The sequence below is a fragment of the Protopterus annectens genome, chromosome 2.part0 (genome assembly GCF_019279795.1).
Source record: "Protopterus annectens isolate FY-2018-M chromosome 2.part0, PAN1.0, whole genome shotgun sequence".
NCBI classification, from domain to species: domain Eukaryota; kingdom Metazoa; phylum Chordata; order Ceratodontiformes; family Protopteridae; genus Protopterus; species Protopterus annectens.
Genome location: NC_056728.1, coordinates 498,100,014 through 498,126,412, shown reverse-complemented (window position 1 = coordinate 498,126,412; position 26,399 = coordinate 498,100,014). Strand labels below are relative to the sequence as shown.

The 26,399-nt window shown below is 37.5% G+C and overlaps 1 protein-coding gene across 1 annotated transcript; it reads left to right on the top strand.

Moving 5' to 3' along the window:
• The first annotated feature begins 18,436 nt into the window (after positions 1 to 18,436).
• Positions 18,437 to 24,730, top strand: LOC122793137 (transcription factor AP-1-like). The gene is made up of 2 exons (XM_044060903.1): positions 18,437 to 18,833; positions 19,108 to 24,730. The coding sequence occupies exon 2, from the start codon at positions 19,278 to 19,280 to the stop codon at positions 20,304 to 20,306; it is 1,029 nt and encodes a 342-aa protein (XP_043916838.1). The 5' UTR covers positions 18,437 to 18,833; positions 19,108 to 19,277; the 3' UTR covers positions 20,307 to 24,730.
• Positions 24,731 to 26,399: the final 1,669 nt, after the last annotated feature.

The following is a 26,399-nucleotide window of genomic DNA, read 5'->3' as shown; positions in this document are numbered from 1 at the left end:
TTGCGCAAGACAACATTTTTTTTTCATATTGATCAATGGTAACAAATAAGTTGTCATACTCATTGAGCAAAATCGGTTGTTCTTTTAATAACACCACCAGGTTTTCATCAATTTTCTCAATATTAGCTCTCAGTTTCTCAAGAATGACACAGTTGTTTTTAATAAGCATTTTTTAAAATTAAAGACCCATCCTATTGAAAAAAACTAATAAGTTCCTGGTAAAATGGGTCTTCATAAGTTACACCATTTGGAATGTTAAGAAAACATAACCCTTTAGGAACAATACCAGCGTTAATACAGTGCTCATAATATTTATTTTCTAAAGACACAGCCCTAAACTTCTTAAGATTTTTCTCAAGTTCTGTCAAGTGGGCTTTAATATTACGACTCACACAATTCTGGTCATATTGTTCATTAGTAGTAATAAAAGGATCATAGTTGCACTGTAAAACACCAGATACATCTTTAAAACATGAGTTAATGTCAGTATCTGAATGTTTGTTAGAATATGGAACTTCTAGAACAGTTTGACCCCCACCAGAAGAACCACTAAAACTGTATTGTCATTCAGTTCCCATAGCAATGCTTAAATTCTTGGGATCAATAAAAACCTTCAAAGTCTTATGTATTTCACCAAAGAGAGCTAACAAATCTTGTAAAGTCGTATCCTGACTCTCTCCAGAGTTGGATGCATAATTAGGTTAAGTAACTCATCCTCAGGGACACATGCCATTGGGAAAATCAGTAAAAACAAACAAACAAAAAAAAAAACAATCAAGAAACTGGAACCAAATCATGAAGGGGGTGAAAAAACAAATAAATACAGTAAAAATCACTACAGTATGTAAAAAACAAGTTGCAGGCAGCACTTTAGCATAACAAATTTATTCCACGCTTTTGTCAAAAAAATGCGTGGAATAAATTTGTTATGCAAAAGTGCCGCCTGCAACTTGTTCCTTTGACACAGGTTGGTATTTATAAAGAAATGAAATGCTACAGCTATGGAAAATTTGGAAGATAAAAATGCATTTGCAGTAAAAATATAGTTACAAGATAAGAGCAAAAATATTAAATATCTATGAAAAGAAGTGCAAATGCGTGAAGTTTAAACTGACTTCACAATGTTTTCAGTTAGTAAGTACAAAAGGAAAGAACAGGTTGCATTTTTCTTTACTGAAAAATAAAACAGGACAGTGAAATTGACACAGTAATAGCAATCTGTATTATATCTGAAAAAATGTCCCATTCAGTGGTCCCTAAGAAACGCTTATGGAATACTGCTGTAAAACTTTAATCTTACACAGGTAAAAGCATATGTCCATTGAATAGAATGCCTGCAATATACTATGGAAATCATAAAAAATAATATTTCAATTTAGATGTTGCAAAAGTTTATGGCTCAGTTTGGTATGAGAGGAACTGCCTGTAGAAACTAATGTTACGTTGCAAACAAATTAAGTTTGTGAGCTAATGTGTGCTGCATGAGTTTAAGTCAGTAGAAGTACTTTGAAGTGCATACTGAAATGTTCTCTGGGGAACTAGGCACAGTCTGCGGGTTAACCTTGTTGCTTTGATCTAAGTGTGGCTTGCAGACTTTGCAAATGCAGACCTTCACCATTTGCAATGAAAGAAAAAGTCTTAAAAGAAATATATATTATTAGCCTAGTGAACCATGGATACTGGTAGCTGCTGTAAAAAAGTGGTAATGCCATACATATCTGTGGTGATTATAAGCTAGTCTTGAATGAAACTACAAACACTCAGACATCTCCTCACCCTAGAGAGAAAAAGCTGATGGCCATGCTGATTGATAGAACTGAGTTTTATAAAACATACATAATATGCTTATCAACGACTATTATTTGCTGGCAACATAATACAAAATACAACATGCGAAATTAATACACATGCAGGTTTGTTTGTATGTAACATATTATTAATATGTGTGATTATAGCTGCATCTGTTTATCAAATAATAATAATATAAAAATTATTCAAGGATCTGAATGTAGTTGCATACAGGAATGATTGTCCAACTACTAGAAAGACTGAAAGTAAACACCTCAGTCAGATACATAAAGTAGAGCAAAAATGATAAGATTAAGAAGTGACAGTTAAGAAAACGTGCGTTTAGCAAGTCACAAACTGAATACTAGAGGCATATGCCTGATAGGAAAGGGAAATGCCCTTCAACAGAGAAAGTAAATGCTAATCACATGACACCTTCCCCACATGTGTGAATGAGTTACAGGCATTGATTACTTATTACTGAAAAGTGCATGCCTAACCAAAATATTGCATTAGCATGATTTACAGATTGCTAGTAGAAAGTGTGATGTGGCAATGGAAATAACTCGAGAATAAAATGCTTTCAAAAAGTATAAATAAATGTTAACTTGTGATGACTGCACTTGTGGGCGGCACAGTGGTGCAGTGGTTAACATTGTCACCTCACAGCAAGAGGTTCTCCGGTCCGATTCTCGGCTGGGGTGCCTTCTGTGTGGAGTTTGCATGTTCTCCCTGTGTTCGCGTGGGTTTCCTCCGGGTACTCCGGTTTCCTCCCACATTCCAAAGACATGCATCTGGAGCATTTCTCCCCGGGCCTCCGCTGAAAACAGGCTCTATGGAACCTAGTCGGACATTCCCAGTCAACAAATGTTAAATAAATTTAAAAAAATTTAAAAAAATGAAGTGCTAGTACATTATGATGAAGAGTTACCACTGTCAGTTCCAATGTCTCATTCTGTGGAATTAATACAATGATTTAACGTGCCATGCCTTCATGGGATAAAGAATCAGTTGTGTCGTGCATCAATAATGCTTTATCCTTCTGAGGACAGGTATTCCCCAATCAAAAAAGAAGCACTGGCTTTGATATCTAAAGTAAATGAATGTCTGTAATACCTGTGAGATAAAAAAATAAGTTGCTTACCTGTCACAGCCATTACTAAGGTAGTTTTTATTTACCTATAATGCTTGCGGCAAGAATCTAACAATGGGCTAGAATTGACTATCAAATATATCAAACATTAAAAAGTACTGATTACTAGATATTCAGAACTTGCAAAAAGTGTGCATCTGTTATCATGGTTTATAACTTAGCGTTACTCTCTTAACTTGTACTTTCAGTATCACACTCATTTACAAAACCAAACCTGTTACTTTCATTAAAACATTTTCTATAAACCAGATCCCTCTCAGTCTTACTACAATTCATTTGTTCACCACAAATAACACTGTCTTAATAAGACAACTAACAAAAAGAAAGCAGATCTTCTCAAAACATTTCTAAAGATTCACCACTACTACATAATCTCTCTTCACCTACTTTTTATGTGGAGATATAGAATGTAACCCAGGTCCACAATACATACATCTCAAAGTATATTCAAGTACCCACATCTGGGACTAAAAGTATATCACATGAACATTAAAACTTCACACTTGGTTTCATTTTCATCTATCAGATATATTAACTATCACAGAGTATTGTCTAAAACCATACATAATCAACGATGAAATAATTCCTCCTGGATGCAATATCATACAAGCTGACAGACTCATAAAAAAGGTATATGGAGGAAGGAATATGCATTCTGTATAATAATAATAATATAATAACCAACTAAAAGTAAGTACCTCTTACCTCCCCATTCCAACTTTTAACTCAGCTGAGATTCGGCTCACTAACGTTCACCTAAATAAGCATATCCAGCAAAATCCTGCAACCATATATATTCCTCCCCAATCACCTATCACTGCTATTACTAGAAGATATACTGTTTGTGACGTCATCAAATAACAAAAAAAACACCGTTGTATTTGGCAGCATTAACATAAACTGGATAAATCCAGTATCATGACTCACATACCCCAGCCATTAACCTGCTTGGTTTTTCACTGCTAATAACTGACCCTACCACAACATAAAAATCATCAAAAAAGATAGAGTAATTGACTGGATACTAGCATCCAACACTTCTAAAGTCATTTCCTCTGGCACCCTACCTGACACCCTTAGTGACCATAACCCCATGTTAATTTTGTTAATCCCTCAATTGCATAATTTCAACTGCAAACAGTTAATGTTTCAAAGATCAAAAACTATCAACCAGTTAATGTTTCAGATATCAAATCCTATCACACAAACTAAAATATACCTCTCTTGTCCCAGATCTCCTTCTACCTGAATATCTCTAAACTGCATCTGGAACTAATTTATATCCAGTTACAATTTTCATCAATAGATCCATCTCTGAAGACTATACCTCTAATCTATGGAAAAAGTCCTACATAGTACCCATACACAAAGGTAGAGCTCATTAAGCCCTCTCTGACATTTGATCTATAGCCGTTATATACACATTATACATAACCAGCTACTAAAACACATTACCAAAAAATATCTACAATCACCCATCCAGCATGAGTTTAGTTCTGGTCATAGCAATGAAATTGCACTATCTTTCCTAAATAGTATTAAACACTCAAAAAGCAATCACCTCCATACAACTGCCATATCCTTAGATCTTTTAAAAGCTTTTGACACTATATCTCACTATCTTGTTCTCCATAGTTTAACAAAAAATGGACATTAGCCCCAACACACTAAATGGACTTGAAAGTTATCTCTCCAGATGACAACAGGCAGTCAGATGATCACAGTCTCACTCAGACTTCTTGCCAACTGACACTGGAGTCCCATAAAGATTAATATTAGGACCTCTACTTTTTAACATCTTTATCAATGAAGCGCATACTGCAACTTCTTTGTTCACCTCATTCAATATGCTGATGGAGTACACATTACTCAATGCCAACAAAAGTAAACTACTCTTATTTGACTCAAGCACTACCTCAATCCCCTCAAGAAACAAGACAAGAATTGAGCAAGTTATTCACGCAAAACTACTGGGTATTAACTATATCACCTCAAAACCCATAAAAAGCTTGGTGTGCTTTATAGGACAAAACAATACCTAACTGACTCAGAACACAGCAAAAAGACTTTATTTCTACTATGTCTCATATACTCTTCTTGCATCTACACTAATTTTCCCAAAAACAACCTACATAAGTTTGAGACAACATATAACAAGGTTGCAAAAATTGCTGCAGATGTCTCAAATAAAACCCATCACTGCATAGTCCTTAAAATTAAAACACTGAAATTAAAGACCATTTAACATTTATTCAACTAAAAACAAAATTACTTATAAGATTCTATACAAAGCAAATAAATGCCCACCTGATTACACTTTAGCACAAAATCATATACCCTTCAGGAACATAAGATCAGAGACATAAAATCTCTTAAAAGAAGCTAAATCAAACAATCGACAAGGCAACTCCTTATACAGAGTCCATGTTGCTAAGCAATGGAATGCATTTCCACCATACATCAGTAAAGGATCTAAACAAAATATTTCTTTGAACAGTTAAAAAGTTATGTATCCGCCAAATGGGTTATGAATTTGCACCCAATTTCCCATCTAACTACATCAGCCACAACTCTGACTTAATCTACAATTCTTCCTAACCTCTGACTTAGTCCACAAGTGTTCCTTCCCATTAACTTTTTGCACTGTTCCTACTATTCCTCTTTACTTGTCAATTAACCTCAACCCCTTTCAACTACTGCTTAGTCTAAGCTAACAAACAACTTTTTTCCTACTCCAGTTGAAGATTCCTTCATCTCCTCTTACCTGTTACCCCACAAATCCCTTACCTCTATTGCCATTTCACTTTCCATTTGCTCACACTCTCACACTACTGCTAGATCTCCTACCACCACTAATACTACTGTTAGACACACTAGCTGTTGAACGTTCTGCTGCATTGTTAATCCTGTTAGGTAAATGAAAATTAATATTCTGCAGTAACGTTACTGTTATGTTTTACACTCAAAACTCTGTTATAATTTACAGAAGTACTGGAACCTATCTCTCAAACTCACTATTATTAATTCTTTATTATTATCTCAAGATAGTTAAGTAAAACTGCAATAAAATGCTTGTACTGTTCTGGAGCTTTTCTCCCCAGGCCTACACTGAAAATGGGCTTCTGCTCAGATGGACTATCCCAATTAACAAATGGAACTAAATAAAATAAATAAACAAATAAATAAACAAAAAACAACACCTACCAATGCTTCAATGACACTGGTTAGTCTCTCCCAAAAACATTTCACTTACCATCAGTCAACGGTCTTCTGAATAACTCTTTTTCTTCTACAAGAAGAGTTCAAAAGTAATGACCTTAACGCCTTTCTTTGATTTTTTTCTTTTCCTCGTATTTTTATGTCTGCTATGACATTATTTTTCAGATGTGATAATATTTGCTTTCAATAACATTTTCATAAACTTCAAACATCTCAAAAGTGATAGCAGTATTTTTTGACATCTGAATGTATGTTTCTGTCACTAATTTGTATCTGAATGCATGTTTCTGTCATTACTTTGTTCAGATTTGATTTCTTGATTATCTCATTCCATATGTATGTTTCAGACTTTCATTGTACAAAATCTGAAAATGCTTAACACTGATATATTCATGCTGTATGTTACATATGTTTAGTACCTCGGTCATGGCTGAAAAAGGTCCTATGCTAGCTCACCTACCTGTCTAACAAATAAGTAAATAAAATAAAACTAGAATATAACATTGCTAAGAGTCATGATATAACATCTGGACTCTCTAGAATTTGTTACCAAAACTTCAAATAAAGCTACAGAGGGAATCACAGACTATGCAAAGGTTAAGCATGAAGAACAGTTCTAGAGTATTGCTACTAAACTTGAAATGCGGAAATAGAAATGCCCATCAGCTCTAGGGAGTACTACATTTTATGCTGGAATAATAGTCTCCAAAAAAAACAGAAAGAGACTACAAATGTTCCATCAACGGTGATTTAATCTTTAGTTGGAATGAGGCTGCATCCTTTGGGGGACTCAAAGAATCATTCCATGGAGAGAGAGGAGTGGTACATAAAAACAGCATACAATTCACCCTGTTATTGTAAAAATGAACCCCTTAACTAGAAAGTGTATCATACAAAAAAAAAAATATATATATATATATATATATATATATATATATATATATATATATAAATAAGTATAATATACATTTTATCTCTGCAAATATTTTAGTTTGAGAAGACAATAGATACATGCTCATTTAATCCTGGCCAACTATTGGCATTTAAATGTAATTGCCAATATAACTCATGTTTTTCAAACTTCAAAGTCCATGGTCCCCCTGTCATTAAGGACGGCCTGCTCTATGACAAAAAAACTTAAATTCATGCCCTGGGAATACCTGTGTGTGTTTGGATAGAGCATTTGTCTCTTTTACCTTTCTAATATCATATAAATGTTCAAATATTCTATTTCTAATTAGCTGCTTTGTTTTTTCCCGCATAGAACCCAGGGCATGACATCCACATAGCACAATAATGTAAATGCCAGTAGTTGCCCAGGATTAAATGAGTATGTATCTATTAACTGTCTTTTCAAACTAAGAATAATTTATGTATTATCCAAATTTTTTTGTTGTTGCAAGGGGGTCATGTGATAGGTAAAAGATGATGTCATGAAGTACGTAAGCTATTTAAGGTTTAATTTATTTGTAGTGCATTATCTAAAGAAGTCTTTAATCAAAGACAAAAGCACTAATCTCTATTGTTTGAATCATTGCATGTAATAAGTGTATAAGACTAAGTCTTATTGTGTGGAGATCTGTCTGGAGGAGTACCTGAACTGTACAGTTGTTTCTCAGTTTGTGCCTTATTTTTTGTTTGTGTTTTGGTCTGGTTGGTCAATTTTTGTTTTTTTTGTGTTTCAATGAAAAACAATACTACATTTTTCTATGGTATAATCAGGTGTGAAATTGTTCTTGAGTAGCTACATCATATATTCAGTGGGATTGGCAGCACAGCTGTTTTGTGAGTAGCATTGTTGTTTCACAGCAAGGCATACTGCAGTTCGATTCTTGGCTGGGGTGCCTTCTGGAAGGAGTCTGCATGTCCTCCCCATTGTTTGTATGGATTTTTTCCAGGTACTCTAGTTTTTCTCACCTCCCAAAGATGTGTGGTGGCAGACTGGTAACTCTAAATTTACTTTATGTGTGCATGCAGTACATAGCTCTCAATGAATCAAGGACAAATCTTAACAGAATCAGGGACAAATCCAGAAATAATCAGGAACAATCAGGGACACTTTTCATAGGTTCATAGGTTCATAGGTTTATACTAGGCTATCTGCCCTAAGGCATTTATAAGCCTAGCCCAAATTATTGTGGCTTACGCCACCCCTTATATGAAAAAATACTGTGCCCATTAGTTTGTTGTGCCTCTGTCCAGCAGTGACCCAGAGATGATTCCCGGGGTAAACCTACGATCTCCCATCCACAGGTCTAGATTTCTCTTGAACAGAGTCAGCGAGGTGCTCTGCCTCACATGGACCGGGATTTTATTCCACAGCATAGGGAGTCTCTGAGTGATAAATCTATCCCTCCAGCACGTCCTATTTATATCCGTGCTAAGGTTTAAGTCGCTTGCTCTAGTGGTTTTGGTGGATTTGGATTTTTGAGGTGGAGCATGTCCATTAATTCCGGGTTGGACATGGCCTTGTATGTCAGGCACATGTCACCTCTGAGCAGGCAGTATGCGACTGAATAGAGCTGGAGTTTCTTCAATCTGGCAGCATATGACAGATTTTGGAGTCCCTTTATCCTTTTGGTGAGGAACTTTTGGGGTCTCTCCAATTGCTGCAGATGTCGGGTGAGATACATCCCGAATGGGGCATTGTACTCGATCATTGGTCTGATAAGTGAAGAGTACAGGGAACAATGACCTCACTAGATCTGGATGTGAATCCTTCATGATCAGGTGGGCAATGTAGAAGGTCTTTCTAACCACTTTAGCAATGTGAGTGTCAAAGAAAGGCCACTGTCAACCTGGGTCCCCAGGTCCCTGATAACTTCTTCTGTGCTTAGTGGATTGCCACCTATATGGTAGCTTGGGGTTACCTTGTTTTTCCCGAAGGGTATGACTATACATTTTTGGCGTTTAACTTCAGGCCATGGCTCTGGCACCAGCTATCTGTTTCCGTGAGTCCCTTCTGAAGGATATCCGTGTCCGATGCACTTTCCACTATGGCGCCCAGTTTGCAGTCATCTGCAAACTTTGTCAGCCAAAGTCCTCCCATGTTGGCCTGTACTTCTGAGAAGTAGATGCCAAACAATAGGGGCCAAGGACCGAGCCCTGTGGGACACCACTTGTGACCGGCTTGGAGTCTGACACAGCGCCAGCAACTCTAACCCTGTGGGTTCTGTCCTTAAGCCAGTTTGCAACCCATCTTGTGACATATGGGTTTACATTTAAGCTGGTAAGTTTTTCTACAATACCCGAGTGGGGTATTGTGTCGAAGCCTTTGCAAGGTCAAGGTAGGCTGTATGGACTGCCTTTCCCTCATCAATGGCCTTGGTGACTATTTCAAGAAGTCGACCAAGTTCAAAGGCATGATCTTCCCTTGACAAAGCCAAACTGGGTCGGGTCCAATGTCTGCAAGTCCCCTATATCTTTGTTTATGAGCTCCATTATGATCCTCTCCATAGCTTTGCAGACTAGACTTGTTAAGCTTATGGGCGGTAATTACCAGGGTCCGTGAGGCGCCACCTTTGTGGAGTGGGACCACAGTTGCCGTCACGCCACTCCTTGGGCACGTATCCTGTGGTAAGGCTGAGATTAAACAGCTGCCTTATGTGCGGGTTTAATTCCTCATTTAGCTCGTGTAGCACACAGCCGGGGACACCATCCGGTCCCATTGATGCTGTGTTTTTAGCTTTAGAGAGCAGCTTTCACCTGCGCATTTGAGATGTCCGGGAGGCTACACTCGGCTGGGATAGTTATCTCTCCTTTAGGGGAGAGGGGTGAAGTTTGCACTGAACCTGTCTGCCAGTATGTTGGCAATGTCTGTGGGTTCAGTGATTTTTGTATCATTTTGGACTAATTCTGAGCATATCTGTGAGTTTCCACCCAGGTTCCTAACATAGCTGAAAAAGGCCTTATGATTGTCCTTTGAATCCATGGCAATTTTTCTCTCAAAATTGGCCTTAGTTGATTTTATGAGTGCTCGTATTTTTTACTAATAATGATCAGGGGTGACTTCCCTTTTATGGATTTTGTTCTATCATGTAATAGCTTTCTCCTCTTATTGTAAAGTTTGTTAATGGCTGGGGTCCACCAGACTGGATGTTTGCCCTTTGTGGAAAGAGTCTTGGTTTTATTTGGGATTGCCTGATCCATGCAGTCCTGGAGGTGTTCATAGAAGGCATTTGTAAGGGCTTCCAGCTTGGGTTGTGGTTTCCTCTGACTCAGGGGCCTTGAAGGATACCACACCAGTCTTGAGTAGTGTGAAGTTTGCTTTAGAGAAGTTCTTCACTATGGTCTTTTTGTTTGGGGTGGCGGGGCGATGTGCATTTCCAGTGGGAGTAGTTGATGAGCACATCCCACCAATCAGGGATATACTTCGGTGTGGAGCATTTTGTCCCCATGTTTGTGACAATGAGATCTAGTATATTTTCTCCTCTCGTGGGAACAGTGACTAGCTGTTCCATGGCATTTGAATTTATGAACTCCAGGAACCGTTGGGCTAGAAAGTTAGGGCTTGAGTAATGTTCCCAGTCTATATTCGGGTAGTTGAAGTCACCCAATATGATGGTGTTTGGAGATACATTTATACCCTCCAGTGTCTTCAGGAAGGCTGTGTGGGGTTCCTGAGTTTGAGAGGGTGGCCTGTAGCATGCTACAATTTGTAGAGCAGTTTTGCCTATGGTTAGTTGCACCTGGATGGTTTCCGAAGCTTCATGCGTTGCCACCAACCTAGAGGTGTGAGTATCCTTTATGAATATGGATACACCCCCTCCTTTTGTGGAGTGGTCCGGGTTTTGGGGCCGGAACGCATGATATGAGGTAAAACCTAATAGTGCCGGGGTGCTCTCAGGAGCCTTGAACCAGGTTTCAGTTACAGCACAGACATCGATGTTCTCCATACTGAGAAGGGCCTCGAGTGCGTGCATTTTGAGATTTAGACTTCTGGCATTGAGCAGCATTACCCTTAATTTCTTCCCATTTTTGTTTTCTAGGGTGGTAGGTTTAGAATTTGAGCCTTGCCTAAAAAAGGCACTATGGGGTGGCAAGAGCCTTAGCCAATATCCGGAATCCCAGGGGTGACAGGTGCAAGCCGTCCCTTGCGAAGCAGCGTGGCTTGTCAAGCATGTCATCCCAGGCAGACAGACACTGGATCCCCTTTGAATGACACCAGACATTAAGCCAATTGTTAAAGCTGATCATCTTGTCTCTATATTGTGGCATCATTCTTGGTGAAGGAAGGATACTGCTCAGGGTTAGGGTCATACCTGCCTGGGCTACATAATCAGAGAGCTCCTCTATGTCTCTTTTCATGCAGTCCAGGGAGGTGCGTCTCAGGTCGTTCACACCAGCATGGACAATGACTGTGTCATATTTGTACTTGCTGTGGAGTGACCAGTGCTTGTGTTATGTGGCGGATTCTAGCGCCCGATAGGCAGCTTACTGTGACCCTCTCCTTGTTCAGCCTGGTGAGTGGGACGTCAGTGTGTCTGACTATGGAGTCACCTATGACAAGTATGTTTGGTGTTGTATTTGGCCTTAAGGGCTGTGACTGCTTTGCACACTGCTTTTGTGGTTTATGTGTTGCTTGTGGGGTGTCTTGAGGTAGCAGTTGTTTGGGTGTCTGCTTTGGAGGCCTCTGCTGTTTAGGTAAATTTTTACTCAGAGCCTCAGTATGTCTTTGTGTGTTTATGTGTTTGATTCAGTGGAGTGGTAGCATTATGTGAGACTGGTTTTGTGGTGTGTGTAGTTGCCTTCTCCTCCTGTCTGGTCTTGCCAGTCCTGAGTTGAGAGAGCTCAGCCTCCAGTTTGGCTAAATAGCTGCATCTCTCAAGTATTTGTGTTATGTGGGAGGAGGAGAGGGTTGTCTGTGTACATGAGGCAGTTATAACATTGCCTCAAGATTCCCAGATTCACCAGCTGGACCGGAGAGGAGATTGACAACTGACCTTTGGACATGCTAGAATAATATTGGGAAATCCTTAATTGAAAACAAGGGCCAGTGGGGAGTGAGGGTGTAGTGCTTTTAATTTTTAGTGCTGACTTATATAATTGCTTTAGTGAGCAAGTGCCAGGTAACTTGAGTGCAATGTGATACAAGTAACTAAATGCAAAAACGACAAACAGTAACTTTCTTTCAAGTGAAACAAGGAAATAAGTACAGTAAGCAATACAGATATCACTAGTGATCCACAGAGGCTGAGAAGTTGCGTATTAGGTGAATTAGCTTCCAGGGAAATAACAAGCAAACAAACAGCAAGTATATAAACAAAGCTAGATTCAGTAGGCCTGGATCTAGTCTATGCTAGAGCAAACAAGGTGAACCAATTTCAGTAAGATACAGTTCAAATATTCAGGCACTATAAACCTTTAACCAGAAAATTCCCAGCTCAGAAGGGCAGAGTCCAGCCTCTTCTCCCACAAGAGTGCAGACCACGAACCTTCTTAATGTAAAATAACTGGCCTGAAGCCCAAGTGCCTAAACCAGAACTAATACACTTGGACACTGGGCTCTCAATCAGCAGTTCCCAACTTAGAAGGATGAAAGCTACCTGTCCTGCCACCACAGTGCTTGCCACAAACCTTCCTAATGTAAAACAACTGGTCTGAAGCCCAAGTGCTTAATCCAAAAGACTTGAATGATAGCTACACTTTAATCAAGTTACAACCAAGCAGTAATAAATACCATTGAATACTTTAGAGAATGTCTGGATTAGTGCTCAAGTTACACAAACAAAGCTAGATCCAGCAGGCCCGAATCCAGTCTATGCCACAGCAAACAAGGCGCACCAACTTCAGTAAGAAACAGTTCAGATATGCATGCACTATAAGCCTTTAACCAGAAATTCCCAGCTCAGAAGGGCAGAGTCCAGCCTCTCCTCCCACAAGAGTGCAGACCACGAACCCTCTTAATGTAAAATAACTGGCTTGAAAGCCCAAGTGCTTAAACCAGAATTAATACACTTTTAGAATAACAGACACTGAGCCCTCAATCAGCAGTTCTCAACCTAGAAGGATGTAAGCTACCTGTTCTGCCACAACAGTGCAGACCACAAACCTCTCAGTGCAAAACAACTAACTGGTCCGAAGCCCAAGTGTTTAAACCAAAAGGCTTAGAATGAGTTACACCAAGCAGTAATAAATACAATTGAGTATTTTAAGATGATGTAAAAGTAAAAGAAGTAGGTAAAAACACAAGTACAGTAAAAGCAGATGAAATTTTTTTTTTTTTTTCTGAACAAGTGCTGAGATCAAAGAAACAGATTTGAGTGCTGAAACTAGTAAACTGGCTAGTTACAAGAAAAAAAAAACAAGCTAGAAGGCTTCCCTCAAACACAGAAGGGCTTGGGGGCTCAGAAGCCTACAAATAGTCTGTACCACTTAACAAGAAAGGCAGGAAATAAGCTTAATTTTTTTTTTTTTTTTCTATTTCCCAGATGCTCTCTTTGTACACAGTAGGAGTGCCTGAAATCAGAATATGATCTCACTGCACTCAGTTGAGTGAGCAAATGAGATGGGCCCAGAGGCAGGTTGAGGGGCGGGCAGTTTCAATGCCACTAAGATTAACATAAAATATCATTACTATTAACTTCAGACATTGACAGAGTAAGAGAAGGGTATACATTTTCTAAAATAAAAGCAGTCTATAGCTAATGATTGCCATTATTTATTAAGTGTAATTCACCACCTTATTTCCAAAAGTCATCAGTTTTAGGAGAGATTAAGAAGGATAGAGCATAAATATGAGTCAAAATCAGGGACATCCCTGATAATCAGGGATAGTTGAGAGGTATGGTGCAGTGTGTGTATGTGTATCCAATACAGGACAAAGTACTGGCAATCTACTTTCATTCCCTAATTGACTAGGATGTTCACATGGCTTCCACAGGAGTTAGATCTAACTAATAAGTTTGGATGTCTAGATTTAAAAGAAATGGCACTTGAAGTTCCAGCATGACAAGCATATGCAAAAATACTTTAAAGATCATGTTTAGCACAATGAAACCAACTTTTATTTTTACATAAAAATGTGCTTGCATGTATCCTTGTGCATGTGAACACTCTTTTTTTGTAAAAAATAATAATTGGTTTTAAGCCAGTTGTTAAAAAAAATGCATTTTAATAAAGCATCTGAACACAGAGGTCTAACGTATCCCTGGCGTATTTACAGTATGAATATCAACATGCAAGCAGAAGGCATGTACGTCACTTTGGGGGCCAAGTCTAATTAAGGTGTATTAGTGTGACGGCATATGAGTAAAATAAATTATTTAATCTCCAACCTGTTTAATTACCAGTTTGGCAAAAGATTTTCATGAATGCTTTTGCCAAACTATTAATTTAACAGACTGGCAAAAAAATAATTGTTTCACTAGCAGTCAAAGTAACACACTAGACTTGGCCCCTAAAGTGACATACATGCTTCCTGCCGACATGTTAATATTCAAGCCTCAAATACAGCAGGAGTATGTCAGACTTCTGTGTTCAGAAGTTTTTAAAAATGCATTTTTCTTAACAATTGCCTTGAAACCGACTTCCTGATAAAGACCTCCTCTTAGTCTGAATGGTCGAGTGACTCTGTCATGAAACCTATGATGGTCAACTATAAGGTGTCATTTCATCTGTGTATTTGGATGCCAGGGACAGGTCATTCTACAAGAAAAATTCAGCATTTCCATGATATACTACTGTGAGAGATCCTAAGTGGATTTAATGTATTGTTATGGAAGAGAGACTAGTTTCTTTTTGAATTCTAGGAAATAATGCAGGAATTTCAAACAAGAAATATTCAATCAATTAAGAGACTGATAACATCTAAGGATGGTAGCACTTCTGAAGAAGAGTAATTTAGAAATGAACTGGATAGTGGTTATGCTGATATGGCAGATGTTGACAAAGAGTGAGCTTCTAATGCAAACTTGTTTTCTGACTCGATGCAAATGCACTTTATATAAACAAATGAGTCTAAAGTTCCAGAGAGCAAAGAACCCTTGTATGAATTAATAAGAGTACAAAGGTTTAGAAATCATCTCACATTGTAACTTATGTAATACACCTAATGGGTTATTTACAGTTAGACTGTATCAAACTCACTTCCTTATCTAAAGTAAAGTGAATATTGATTTATTATTTTACATTTGTTGACTGGGAAAAATCTGACTGAGCTGAGAATAGCCGATTTTCAGTGGAGGCCCGGGGAGAAAAGCTCCAAAACATTATACAGTACATTAAAAAGTTACATATACAGATGTTCAAATAAAAAGAAAAAAAATACATAAACTTATTCAGAAAGGTAATTTTAAACATTAGAAAAAAAATATTAAACATTTTTGTTATATTTACAGGCCGTCATTAATTTACAGGAAATATGAGATGCAAGCATAGTCTTACAGTCTTAGAGTATCAGTTCTGTATAGAACTGGATATATTTAATCTAAAAGATGGCTAATGCCTTATATTAAGCAATACATGTTAGTGTCAGGCTTCCATGAAAACATCCCCATGCATGACTGTAAATGAGTACACATGGACAGTGGTTCCCAATAACAAAATGGCCTCCCAATGTACATTGGTTAGTGGTGTGTGTTTCTTCAGAATTTAGTATGCAACCAGGTTTCAGTTTCCATGATTTTAAGTGTGCTAAATATAACTAAGCACAAGTTGTTTCCAGGTTCTAGAAGCAAATTCATACAAAGCCCCTAAAAGTTGTTCTCTCAACTCCATAAAAGTAATTTTTAAATGTTTTTCTGCTGAAGTTTCCATCATCTAAATCATGCTCGTAAGTGGTTTAGCTATCAGAATGTACAAGAAGGATTAATGTTGCTTCTTTTATTTCTTCTTTCCTCCCTGATTTTCTTGAACTAGTTGAATATAATACAGTCCTTGAAAAAGTATTTGTCATTGAAGGAATATGCTTATATTCACAAACTGTAATTATTATGCTCAGGTAATTTTTCCAAACTGAATTTCAAAACTTCATTTACCCGATAACTATGAACTTCATATGGTTTGTGAATGGAAACGCTAAGTCCAAAAGCTTACACCTACCTTCTTTCAGCACTAAGCCTTGTTTTGTTCTGCCATTAATGTTTTCTGCAGTGTTTATAATCTAATTCCACCTATCTAAATTGGTGTAACTTCATCTTGTTTGTTTGTTTGTGTATCAGTTGTTTGTTCATTTATTGGATTTATTGACCAGGTAGCCCAGCTGATCCAAGGCTCTTACGCTGGAGACCCAGGATGGTACTACTCTCAGGTTTCTTTCCTCAACAATTCTGGACAAAGCCAAAAATAATGGGGGGTACATAGGCCCAAACTCAGGCACAATTTTTAAATAAAAAGAAACCAAGTGCAACAAAGTTGAAAATGTTATTGACTGGTGTTAGAAATAATGACATAGAACAAACATTTCTTACATTTTCCACATTTGTTTGTATAACAGTAGAAAGCATTTGTACTGTTCTTATTTTTATGGTATAGCAGTGGTCATATACTCTTCTCTTCAAGTTCTTACTAGTTCTGCGTATGTAAAATGTTTGAATAGCAGCATACATTCCGCTGCATACACCACACTTACCATCTCACAACTATAACATTTTGGGGTAGGGTATGACATTTCCATATTTTTACAAAAAAATGATGGACTATTGGCTATCTGCAATAGGAGCAATTCTGACAACTAGTCATTGTCAGCATTGCTCCTCTTTCAGATGTATGGTCAATAGTCCATCGTTTTTAGTAAAAATATGGAAATGTCATACCCTGCCCCAAAAACAGTGCACTTGTGAGATGATAAATGTGGTAAATGCAGCAGAATGTATGTTATGTCAGGCATTTTACATAGGCAGAACTACTAGGAAATTGAATAAAAAAGTTTATGAACACTAATATGCCATAAAAATAAGAACTGTAAAAATGCTGTGTACAGACATAGTAGCAAATGTGAAAATATAAGAAATTTTCATTCTATGTTATTATTCCTGGCACCAGTCAATAATTTTCGACTGTGTTACACTAGGCTTGTTTTTAGCTTTCCAGTGTGTAGCCATTGCCATCTGTATTTTTTATTTTAACAATTTTTAAATACTACTTTAATTCACTTTAAAAAGTTCATAGAACAGGTTTTGAATCGATGTGTATTTTCTTACTGATAAGAACTATTAACAGTCTAATGTTTAACCTTACTGGCTCACTGTAATCCTCAGTGGTTTACAGAAGGAAAAAAAATACAATGGATGGGGCAGAAATAGGCAAAACTGGGGAGATTATGCAAAATTCTGGATATCTGAGAGGTATGCTGGGTGACATCAGGAAGGAGTACAATTGATATAAATCATAACAATTGCTTGCATTTATTTAATGTTATCATTAAGTAAATGCAAGCAAATGAAAGCAATTGTTCCCATTCGGCTATATAACAAGAGAAGATAATTGCAAGACCAGGAACTGGATCATTGTAAATAGGTGAATTTTTCAACCCCTGAACTTGTTTTATTTATTTATTTGTTTATTAACCCTCCACCCCCACTCCCAAGAAGAAGACTGAAAATGTTGGTGGAATTCAACATGCATGTGCATGAGTCAAAATCTAAACTTTTTTGACTTCTGATCCAGAAGATATTTAGCATACCAATAAGGTAAGGGAAGTAGGCAAATTGTATATTTAGTTACGTACTTTTCTTTCTCTTTCCTTCTGGGCACAAAGCCTTCATTTTGAGAAAATGGGGGTTGTTTATTTATGTTTACCAGGTTGTGCACTGATCAATATTTACCAATTTCAGGCTCAGCCCGGGTTAAAACACAGAACTACAAAATGTAACTTCTTGGCTGCTCGTAGTTAATCCCATGTGCTAAAATACCATGAGGACTAAATTCTCACTCCTTTAATCTTAAAATCACTTTTATCTTTACATGCTCCTCATCGCTCTTTTCCATTCGTTATCTTTACCTTTCTTTTGCACTTTCAAGAATGTGCTTATAAACCAAAAATGTTATAAGATACTATACTCAAAATATCAGCAAAATAGTGCATATTCTGTCCTAGTTCCTTAAAACCAGGCAGGATTACTGCTCTGAAAGTGAACATCCTCCTTTTGTCGGGAAAGCCTTGACTATGAGGCAGAAAAGAATGCTTCATCTCGTGCCAAGGAATGTCTGAAGGAAACATTCTTTGCGGCAGCCGCGCAGCCCCTAGTGTTTGGTGATTTTTTTGCATGCAAATGAGGGAAGAGGACACATATGACGTCAGAGCCATGTCCTGCGACCAATAGAGGAGGGAGGGCATTAAGCATTTTACATCAGCTCATTTTTCAGGAAATACGAGTGGGGACGGAGTGTTAGTAATCAGACGATCTGAAAGTCTGTGAGAATCGGTAGCGATATCGTTTTTATATCAGACACAGGCGTGTTCTCTTCTCCTCGCTGACATGGAATGAAGTTGTCAGTCTGTCTGTGGAACAGGAAGAAGCTGTACGGATTTACATATTTTGCTTTTTTTCAGAGTGATTCCACAACCTTAATTTTGAGATAGGATCTGGACTGTTTTTTATTGCTTCTGAAAGAAGGCTCTTACTTAAGAATCACTGGAAGGCTGGTATATCGATAAAAAAAGGTAGCAACGGTGTGATGTGATCCTGTGGCAAAATAGCGAAGGCAGTTGCTGTTTTTCGGACTCCTCAAGGTAAGGGCTAATGCGTTAGAACTGAATCCTATATACATATACATATATATATATATATTATCATAAATATATTTCTATAAATCAAGTGTGTTAGAGTCGTTTCAGCATTTGTGAGAACAGCTTTAAGAGACTTTAATCTAGGCAGTTGACTGTGTACTATCTAATGTCTAAAGTAAAATTCCTAAATTTTGCACGCCTTTGAATAAAGGTGCTGTAATCAGTTATGATTAATACCCAATTCTTGTGTTCTTTTTCCCTGTTTTTTTTTTTACAGATACTGTTTACATAGTCATCTGGGAGGATTACATTTCTATGCTGTGTGGCTCAACAAGTGAAGAGCTTACTGCCTCTTGTTGCCTTTTATATGAACATTTAGAGCATTTTAAGACAAACCTAGTTGTGAACATACTGTGAAATGAATGCAGTTCTGTTGTGACAGAGAAGATGGAGACCCCATTTTACCATGATGATGCTTTAAATAGTCAGGAATTTGGACATATCACAGGCTACAGCAGCAGGTATCCAGCCCAGAAAATGATGAGCAAGAAAAACATGGCTGCACACAATTTCCCTGATCCTGTGCGAGCAAGCCCCAGCATTAAGTTAATCCCTAGTCAGAGTGGAAGCAGTTCCAGTGTGTCTTCATCTACCCAGTCTGGGAGGGGAAATTCTGAAAGCTCTTTAATTCCTTCAACAGACGTTAATCTCCTCAAGCTGTCATCTCCTGAACTGGAGCACCTTATCATTCAGTCTAATCAGGGTATGGTTACGACCACTCCTGCACCTAACACTGCCAATAACCAGTATGCATTTAGGAACCAGGTCACACAGGAACAGGAAGGATTTGCAGATGGCTTTGTTAAAGCTCTTGCTGACCTCCACAAGCAAAATCAACTAGTCGGAGGGCCAATTTCTCCATCCTCCACCATTCAAACATCCTATCAAAGAAATGTCCATCCAAGTGGAGATGTACCAATATACACCAATCTCAGCAGCTATAACCCTAATCAGATTAGCCCCTCTGGGACATATACAGCGGGGCAGATTTCTTTCCCACACCCTAGCCATGGGCCAAGTCATGGAATTGGAACACACCCCCATGGAAGAGCACCAGATGAACCCCAGACAGTTCCAGATGTGCCTCCAACTCCAGGTGATCCAACAACATCTCCTCCTACCTTATCTCCTATTGACCTGGAAACTCAAGAACGAATTAAAGCTGAAAGAAAACGACTAAGGAACCGAATTGCTGCCTCCAAGTGCAGAAAGCGGAAGCTTGAGAGGATTGCTCGCCTAGAAGAGAAAGTCAAAGTGTTAAAATCTCAGAACTCAGACCTGGCCTCTACAGCAAGCATCTTAAGAGAGCAGGTGGCACAGCTTAAGCAGAAGGTAATGAATCATGTCACAAATGGGTGCCAAATCGCCATTAGTGCAGCAAGTATGGGGAAAAGAGGTGAAAGTGCCAGCTGCTAAACGTGACATGCTCCACTTTATCTAGTCTAAACAGAAACTGAAAGCCAGTACAATCTACAAACAGAATGCCTTTCCTTCACCACCTGTAAATGAAAGGTAAAGTGACTTTCTGCTTCTGGAATTCAGTGGAAGGAGACAGTAAGATGCAAATATGCCTTAGGCATTGCCTGTTGATCAGATAATTTGTTTTTTGTCAAATGGGGAAACTAAATGGAATTTTAAAAGGAATACTTTAGTTTTGGACTAGCTAAAGTTGTCAGAGTCTGGTTTGTTGATCACTTCACTTTCTGGGCCAGTAAAAAATGCTAGCAGTTATATACCATTTGTGTCTAAAGAAAGCAGACCTACCGAATGTATTCATGACCTGCACTAAAAGGCAAAGCACTGTGAACAAGCATTTGTCAGGGAGAGCTAAGGTGTCCAAAAATAATCCACATGAGAGTGAAGTGTTGTGATGCAACCACAGCTTGCAGAAGTGATACCTGTAGCACTAGGCCTTGTTCAGTATCAAACCTGCTGAACTAAACACAGGAAGTGTGCATTGAAAATGATGAGGATATAACCATGATTCTATAACATATATTTTCTGCCTGCTAGCATCTTAAATAGGAAGGCTTCTCTTCCACTCCAGTCATTAAAAACCTGGGCATTTCAGTGAAAGAAAAAACACATGTGAAAAGAACAAATGTGTTTTTATTTAATATGCATAAAATTTATCTTTGTGTCTGTTATTTAGAAAGACACAATCTCTTAAGTACAAGATTACTGTGGCTTTAAAACGGTTTGGCCTTTGGCAGTATTCTTCATTTAGCAGACTGAACTCTTTGATCTAGTTGATTAAAACAGTTTACTTCTACTCATGCAAAGCCACCGTCTCTGTTCCACAGTGTGCAACAACAACATGTGTTCACTTAAATGTTTGAAAGCTCACCGTCCCTGTTCCACGGTGTGCAACAACATGCATTCACGTAAATATTTGAAAGCATGTAAGCCTTTTGACACAAAGGGAAACTTCTCTATATGAGATTTTGTCTGAAAAGAAAAACATTCCAAAACGGAAGATTTATCACTGAAAAATGTTTAATTTATAATTATCTTTTGTAAGGAAGAAAATAGTTATTGTGCTTCTGAAGCACTATTTTTCTATAACTTAAAGCCTTTGTAAATGACTCGGTTCCATTTCTTGGTGTTGAAATTCTGAAACCATATGATTAAGTATGTGAGAACCTAAAATATTAAAAAGCTTGCTGTGCAGTAATTGCCCTTAGGAAAACCCAAAGAGTTCCAGAAGACCTTGTCTTCATTTTAACATCTGATCATTTGAAAGATTTTCTAAGAAGTATTGCAAAGCCATTTTATGCACTAGTAAACAATCTGGGGATTTTTGCAAAACTAGATGTATCTTGGGACCTAAACAAATGAAGACAAGAAGGAAGTTACTAACAGTGAGAAAATGACTTTAAGGATTTTTTTTTATGTGAAGGCCTTAAGGAATCAAAAACTTGGTTGGAGTTTGTGATAATAATTATTATTATTGTTGTTATTTATTATCTTTCTATAAAAAGAAGCATATTTTAAATTTAAGTGTTTGGGAAATGACTGAAATTCCTATCTTGTTGTGGCAAATGCTAATGTTGCACTAAAGTACTACACCTTTGAAAATTAACTGCTATGTATTCCAGGATAGGTCAAAGCCAGTTAGTCAAGCTTGAACTGAAACATTGAAAGCTATAATAAATTGCAGAAGTTGCATTGGTTCTGTATTTTAACAGTCAGCAACACTGAAGTACTGCTAAAAGAGAGTCACTTTTCATCTTGACAAACCGTGATTCCCTTTAGCATGACAGAACCTGTTTAATTTATGGCATAATGATTTCCACATGAAACTTTGGAATAGCGATAAAAAAAAAAACTTGACAAAACAAAGCTGCCTGACTGGTTTTCTCTTCTATTATTTTTTGCAACCTATATGCTGTGATGATTTGCCTCATAGATAAAAGGTATGTTTTACAACTGCATACCTTTGGTCTTTATGTTTTGTTACAGTTCTGAACTGTAAAACATGAGGATGCCTTTTTAGTGTGTGTGTTCTGTGCTTTCACATTTCTGTAATGTAGAAGTAATTTCTACAAAACTGCAGTGAATCTCATTTTACAAGTGCTGTGCTCAAGCTTGTAGCTGCAGCAGTAAGAATCAGTTGTTCTAAACTAATCTACCTTTTTAACTACTGTCATGCTACCAGGGTATTGCAGAGTGCCCCTATTTTCTACCGAAAGGCAGACTTGGTGGCTTGTCATTTTTTTTTGTGCTGTGCTGTCCTTAAAAAGCAGATTGGTGTAAGTTAACTTTACATTTTTTTTACTGAAACTTGAATGCAACCATATGATCTTAGAAAAAAACATATATTTTTATAAGGAAATGTAAACTATTAAGAGGCCAGTTCAGAGAGAATAGCAGAAAAGAGTTTCATATCAAGGAGAGCAGTTAAATGTCAGTGGTTTAGTGATGTCCCTTGCAAAGTGTCGCAGTTTGTTCCTACACTACAAAAGGGAGGCCTTGAGGGAGATATTTGCCATGTGTGTTGCCTCGTTTATCATTCTTGATCTGACTGAGAATGAAGTATGAAATCCCAAATCAAATTTAAGATTATCAGAAAATTCACAAGGTAAAAAAAAACTTAGCTAATGTCTACTTTTTTCTGAAGTAGCATAACTTCTTGGGGTTATTTTCTTAAAGCATTGTTGTGGCAGAAAACTAAATCAGGTACATTAATGCTGTTCTCTCATTCAAAGTTGCAGAAGTCTGAGTACTTTCTGAAGTACAACAAACACCTAAGACGTAACTAAAGGTGTATTAGGCTTTGTACAGCATGGGTAACTTGCACATCTGAGTCTTGAATGTGCATGTGGTTTTATTCTGCCAGTAGAAGGCCTAAGAAAATCTCTTGGCTTCTGTTCACTTGAGAATGAATTGCTATGTTAACTGAAACTGAGCAGAGGCGATCATTGTTGATTATGAGGTTTGGATTTATTTGTTATGGCAGTGAGTAAATTATGGGATACCAAGTAGTGATATTTGTTTTACATGGCCTCATTTCATAACTCATTTCAAGATCTTAAGGTCTTCTGAACTTGTATACCAGAAGCCAGTTTCTGTACATAGTAACTAAATCTTTCACTTAGTTAACAATCTTTGCAATTTTTTTTTTACTCGAGGGCAGCCAAGCAATCAGACCTAAGAATTACTTAAGAATGCTCAATTCTAGGTGGGATTTTGTCATTTATTTGAAGTGCATGTTTCTCTGATGTTTCAGATCATTTAGCTTCAGAGAGTCTGATAAAGGTAGGACTGCTAAATGTCTGATACTGGGTGTGGTAGAATTTATCCACTGCTTGTGTGGTCCACCATAAAGGTGAGCTGCATAGTTATACTTACAGAAGATTGTGTAAATCCTACTATTATTTGTCCACCTAGGAGTGGATTTTTTGTGATTGTAAAATAAGCCTGTGTGAAAGTATAAGTATAAAATATATATTATTTAAAGAAAGGAAACATTTTACAAGTGGACTGTTTAACATTTGCCGGGAGTGACATTGGGTCACGTCCATATGATATGTTTTAACCAGTGGCTGCAGGATGCTTGCCATCAATTTAATTTCCACTCTAATACTTTATTCCTATTTCTCAGACTGCCTAACAGACATCTCCATTATGGTTGTTTGCTGCAAATTAATATGAATGCACAATGTTTTCCTCTTTCTTCTTGTAATAAGCAAGTCGCTGATGTCCCTTTTTTTCTTGTGCTAAAAACTTTCTGAAGTCCTTCTACCAAATTCCTTTATTTCTTACTTGTCTCACTTGTATATTACGCTTGATATATTTTTCCTGTGGTGATGTTAGCAGCTAACTGTAGAAACATTTTACCCAGAATTTCGGGAAGAGCAGCACCAATTTCTATATTTCCTAAATGACGGCAGTGAGATGTGAACAACCATCAGTTGAGTTTGGCTTTATCATATTATGTGGAATTTTCACCACATAAAGAAGAAAGAGAACTGAGGCAGCTTCCCAGTCTATAATTTAGAAAGGTTAACAGGGATCCCTTCTGAGACCAATAATGTCTCCTGTAGTCTTTGAGGGATCCATGTTTTGTGCACCATTCATAGCATTTCTTTTGTGCTATGTCATTTTTGTGTGTGTGCCCTTTAATAATTATGCTACTGCTGATGTCACATGTACCATGTGCTGTGTATCAGTACAGGAGGCCATGAGGTTGGCAGGAAATCCATGTACTTATTTCTTTACTATGGATCACTGTACATCTGTTACACAATCCTTGACAGCATAACACATCGTCTTCACACAAGCTGAATAACATTTGGCTGTACTCTTGATAAATAAATCTTCTTAGTGATTTAAAAGTTCAAAGACTGTAGCTGGAATCCTTCTAAATGGAATGTCAAAATGCGGTAGTGGCCTGGAAATATATTATGTTGCAACAGTTTGCAAGATTGCAATGTTTATGTCAGCCACAGTTTTAAGTAATAGCTAATTTCATTTTCTGTAGAACATTAAAGTATCACTTGGCCGTGAAGCCATGGGTCCCTTGACTTCTTCCAGTTACCCACATCCTGCACTGGCAAATGTGCATTCTAACTGGCACTTACATTAGCAATTTGGTACATTGTAAGGTTGACATGCAAAATTATATGTAAACGCGTATGGAGGTCCTGTGGTACTGTGATGCTTTTTAAATGTGCAAGAATTTAGAGAGCACCAAGTCAGCTGGATGTTGCAGATGATTAACCTCCAATACCTTGGCTGTTTACAAAATGCCTGGTAGCTACATCTTTGAAGTGAATGCTTGATAAAATAGTTAAAACCCTTAGAAAGTCTTGGAACACAATTAAAGCCAAGAATGTGTTTCGTTAATCAATGGAATTTTTGCAGAAAGTTTGCAGATAAGCTGCATATAAACTTCACCTTCCAGATGATCCTTATAAATTTGTTTCCTATCAAGAATTAGCTTGTAACTTTTGACATTGAATACTCATATTCACAATTTCCACTTCCTGACTAATGAAACACAGATCCTAGGAAAGGTAAATTAAAAGTCAAATACATTAGTGGCATCCCTAAACTTTGTATGTGGTGAAAAGTTATCAAGAGAGGACTGTTTCACTGTAAATTGCAACATTTTGCCATATCTGTATGTTTAGGGGAAAACAGACTTTCAGAATTGGTTGAAATTTTAAATAGGTGTCTCTTTAAAAAATTGTGTGTGTGTGTGTGTGTGTGTGTGTGTGTGTGTGTGTGTGTGTGTGTGTAAATATGTTTACAGTATGCGTGTGCATGTAATATGCATGTATATCTTTAGCACATTATTCCATGTCCTGTATCACCTCACATACAGCAGTAACAACCACAAAGACAGTAAGCATGGTTGTCATTATTACTAAGTGGCTGAAATGGTTGGCTCCAAGTGTAGTAAGACATAAGATGTCTGATGTCCTATAGCTTGGAGACCTGTTTCTTATGTCAGATAACCGGTAAGGTACTGCTACTATGTGTGTTTGTATTTTTAAAATGTGTATACATCTCCAAAATATATCCTATAGAACTAAGACTGTGAGTTGTAGCAGTTCAAGGTTTGATTCCCTCAGCCTCTATTTGTCTACTGTATGACACAGAGCACAGAGTGCCTAGACAGAGTTTGAAAAAAATATGTGTGTGGATCAATCCTCTCCCTGATTAAAACATAAAAATAAAATAAAAAATTGTTTCTTACTGACAAAGGGAGAACTTGAAATCTCACACCTTGAGAAGTGACTGCTTACTAACAATTAGTTAGTTGAGTAGGAGTTAGATGTATAGTTTCTTCTACTTTCTTCACCTTAATTTCTCCTGAAATGTCACATTTTTGATCTTCAAGGTAAATATTTAATTGCTTTTACACATACAATTATATTTGACCAGTGGAATAAGACATGTAATAAAACAGAGCATTACCATATAACACCAGGTCTGTGCTACTACCTGCTACATTGCTTTCATTACAGATGCATTCCATTCTTTTACCTCATTTCCCATTCC

What these genes read in the sequence shown, in the direction of transcription:
- LOC122793137 (XM_044060903.1), top strand. Translation starts at nt 19,278, where the DNA reads ATGGAGACCCCATTTTACCATGATGATGCTTTAAATAGTCAGGAATTT.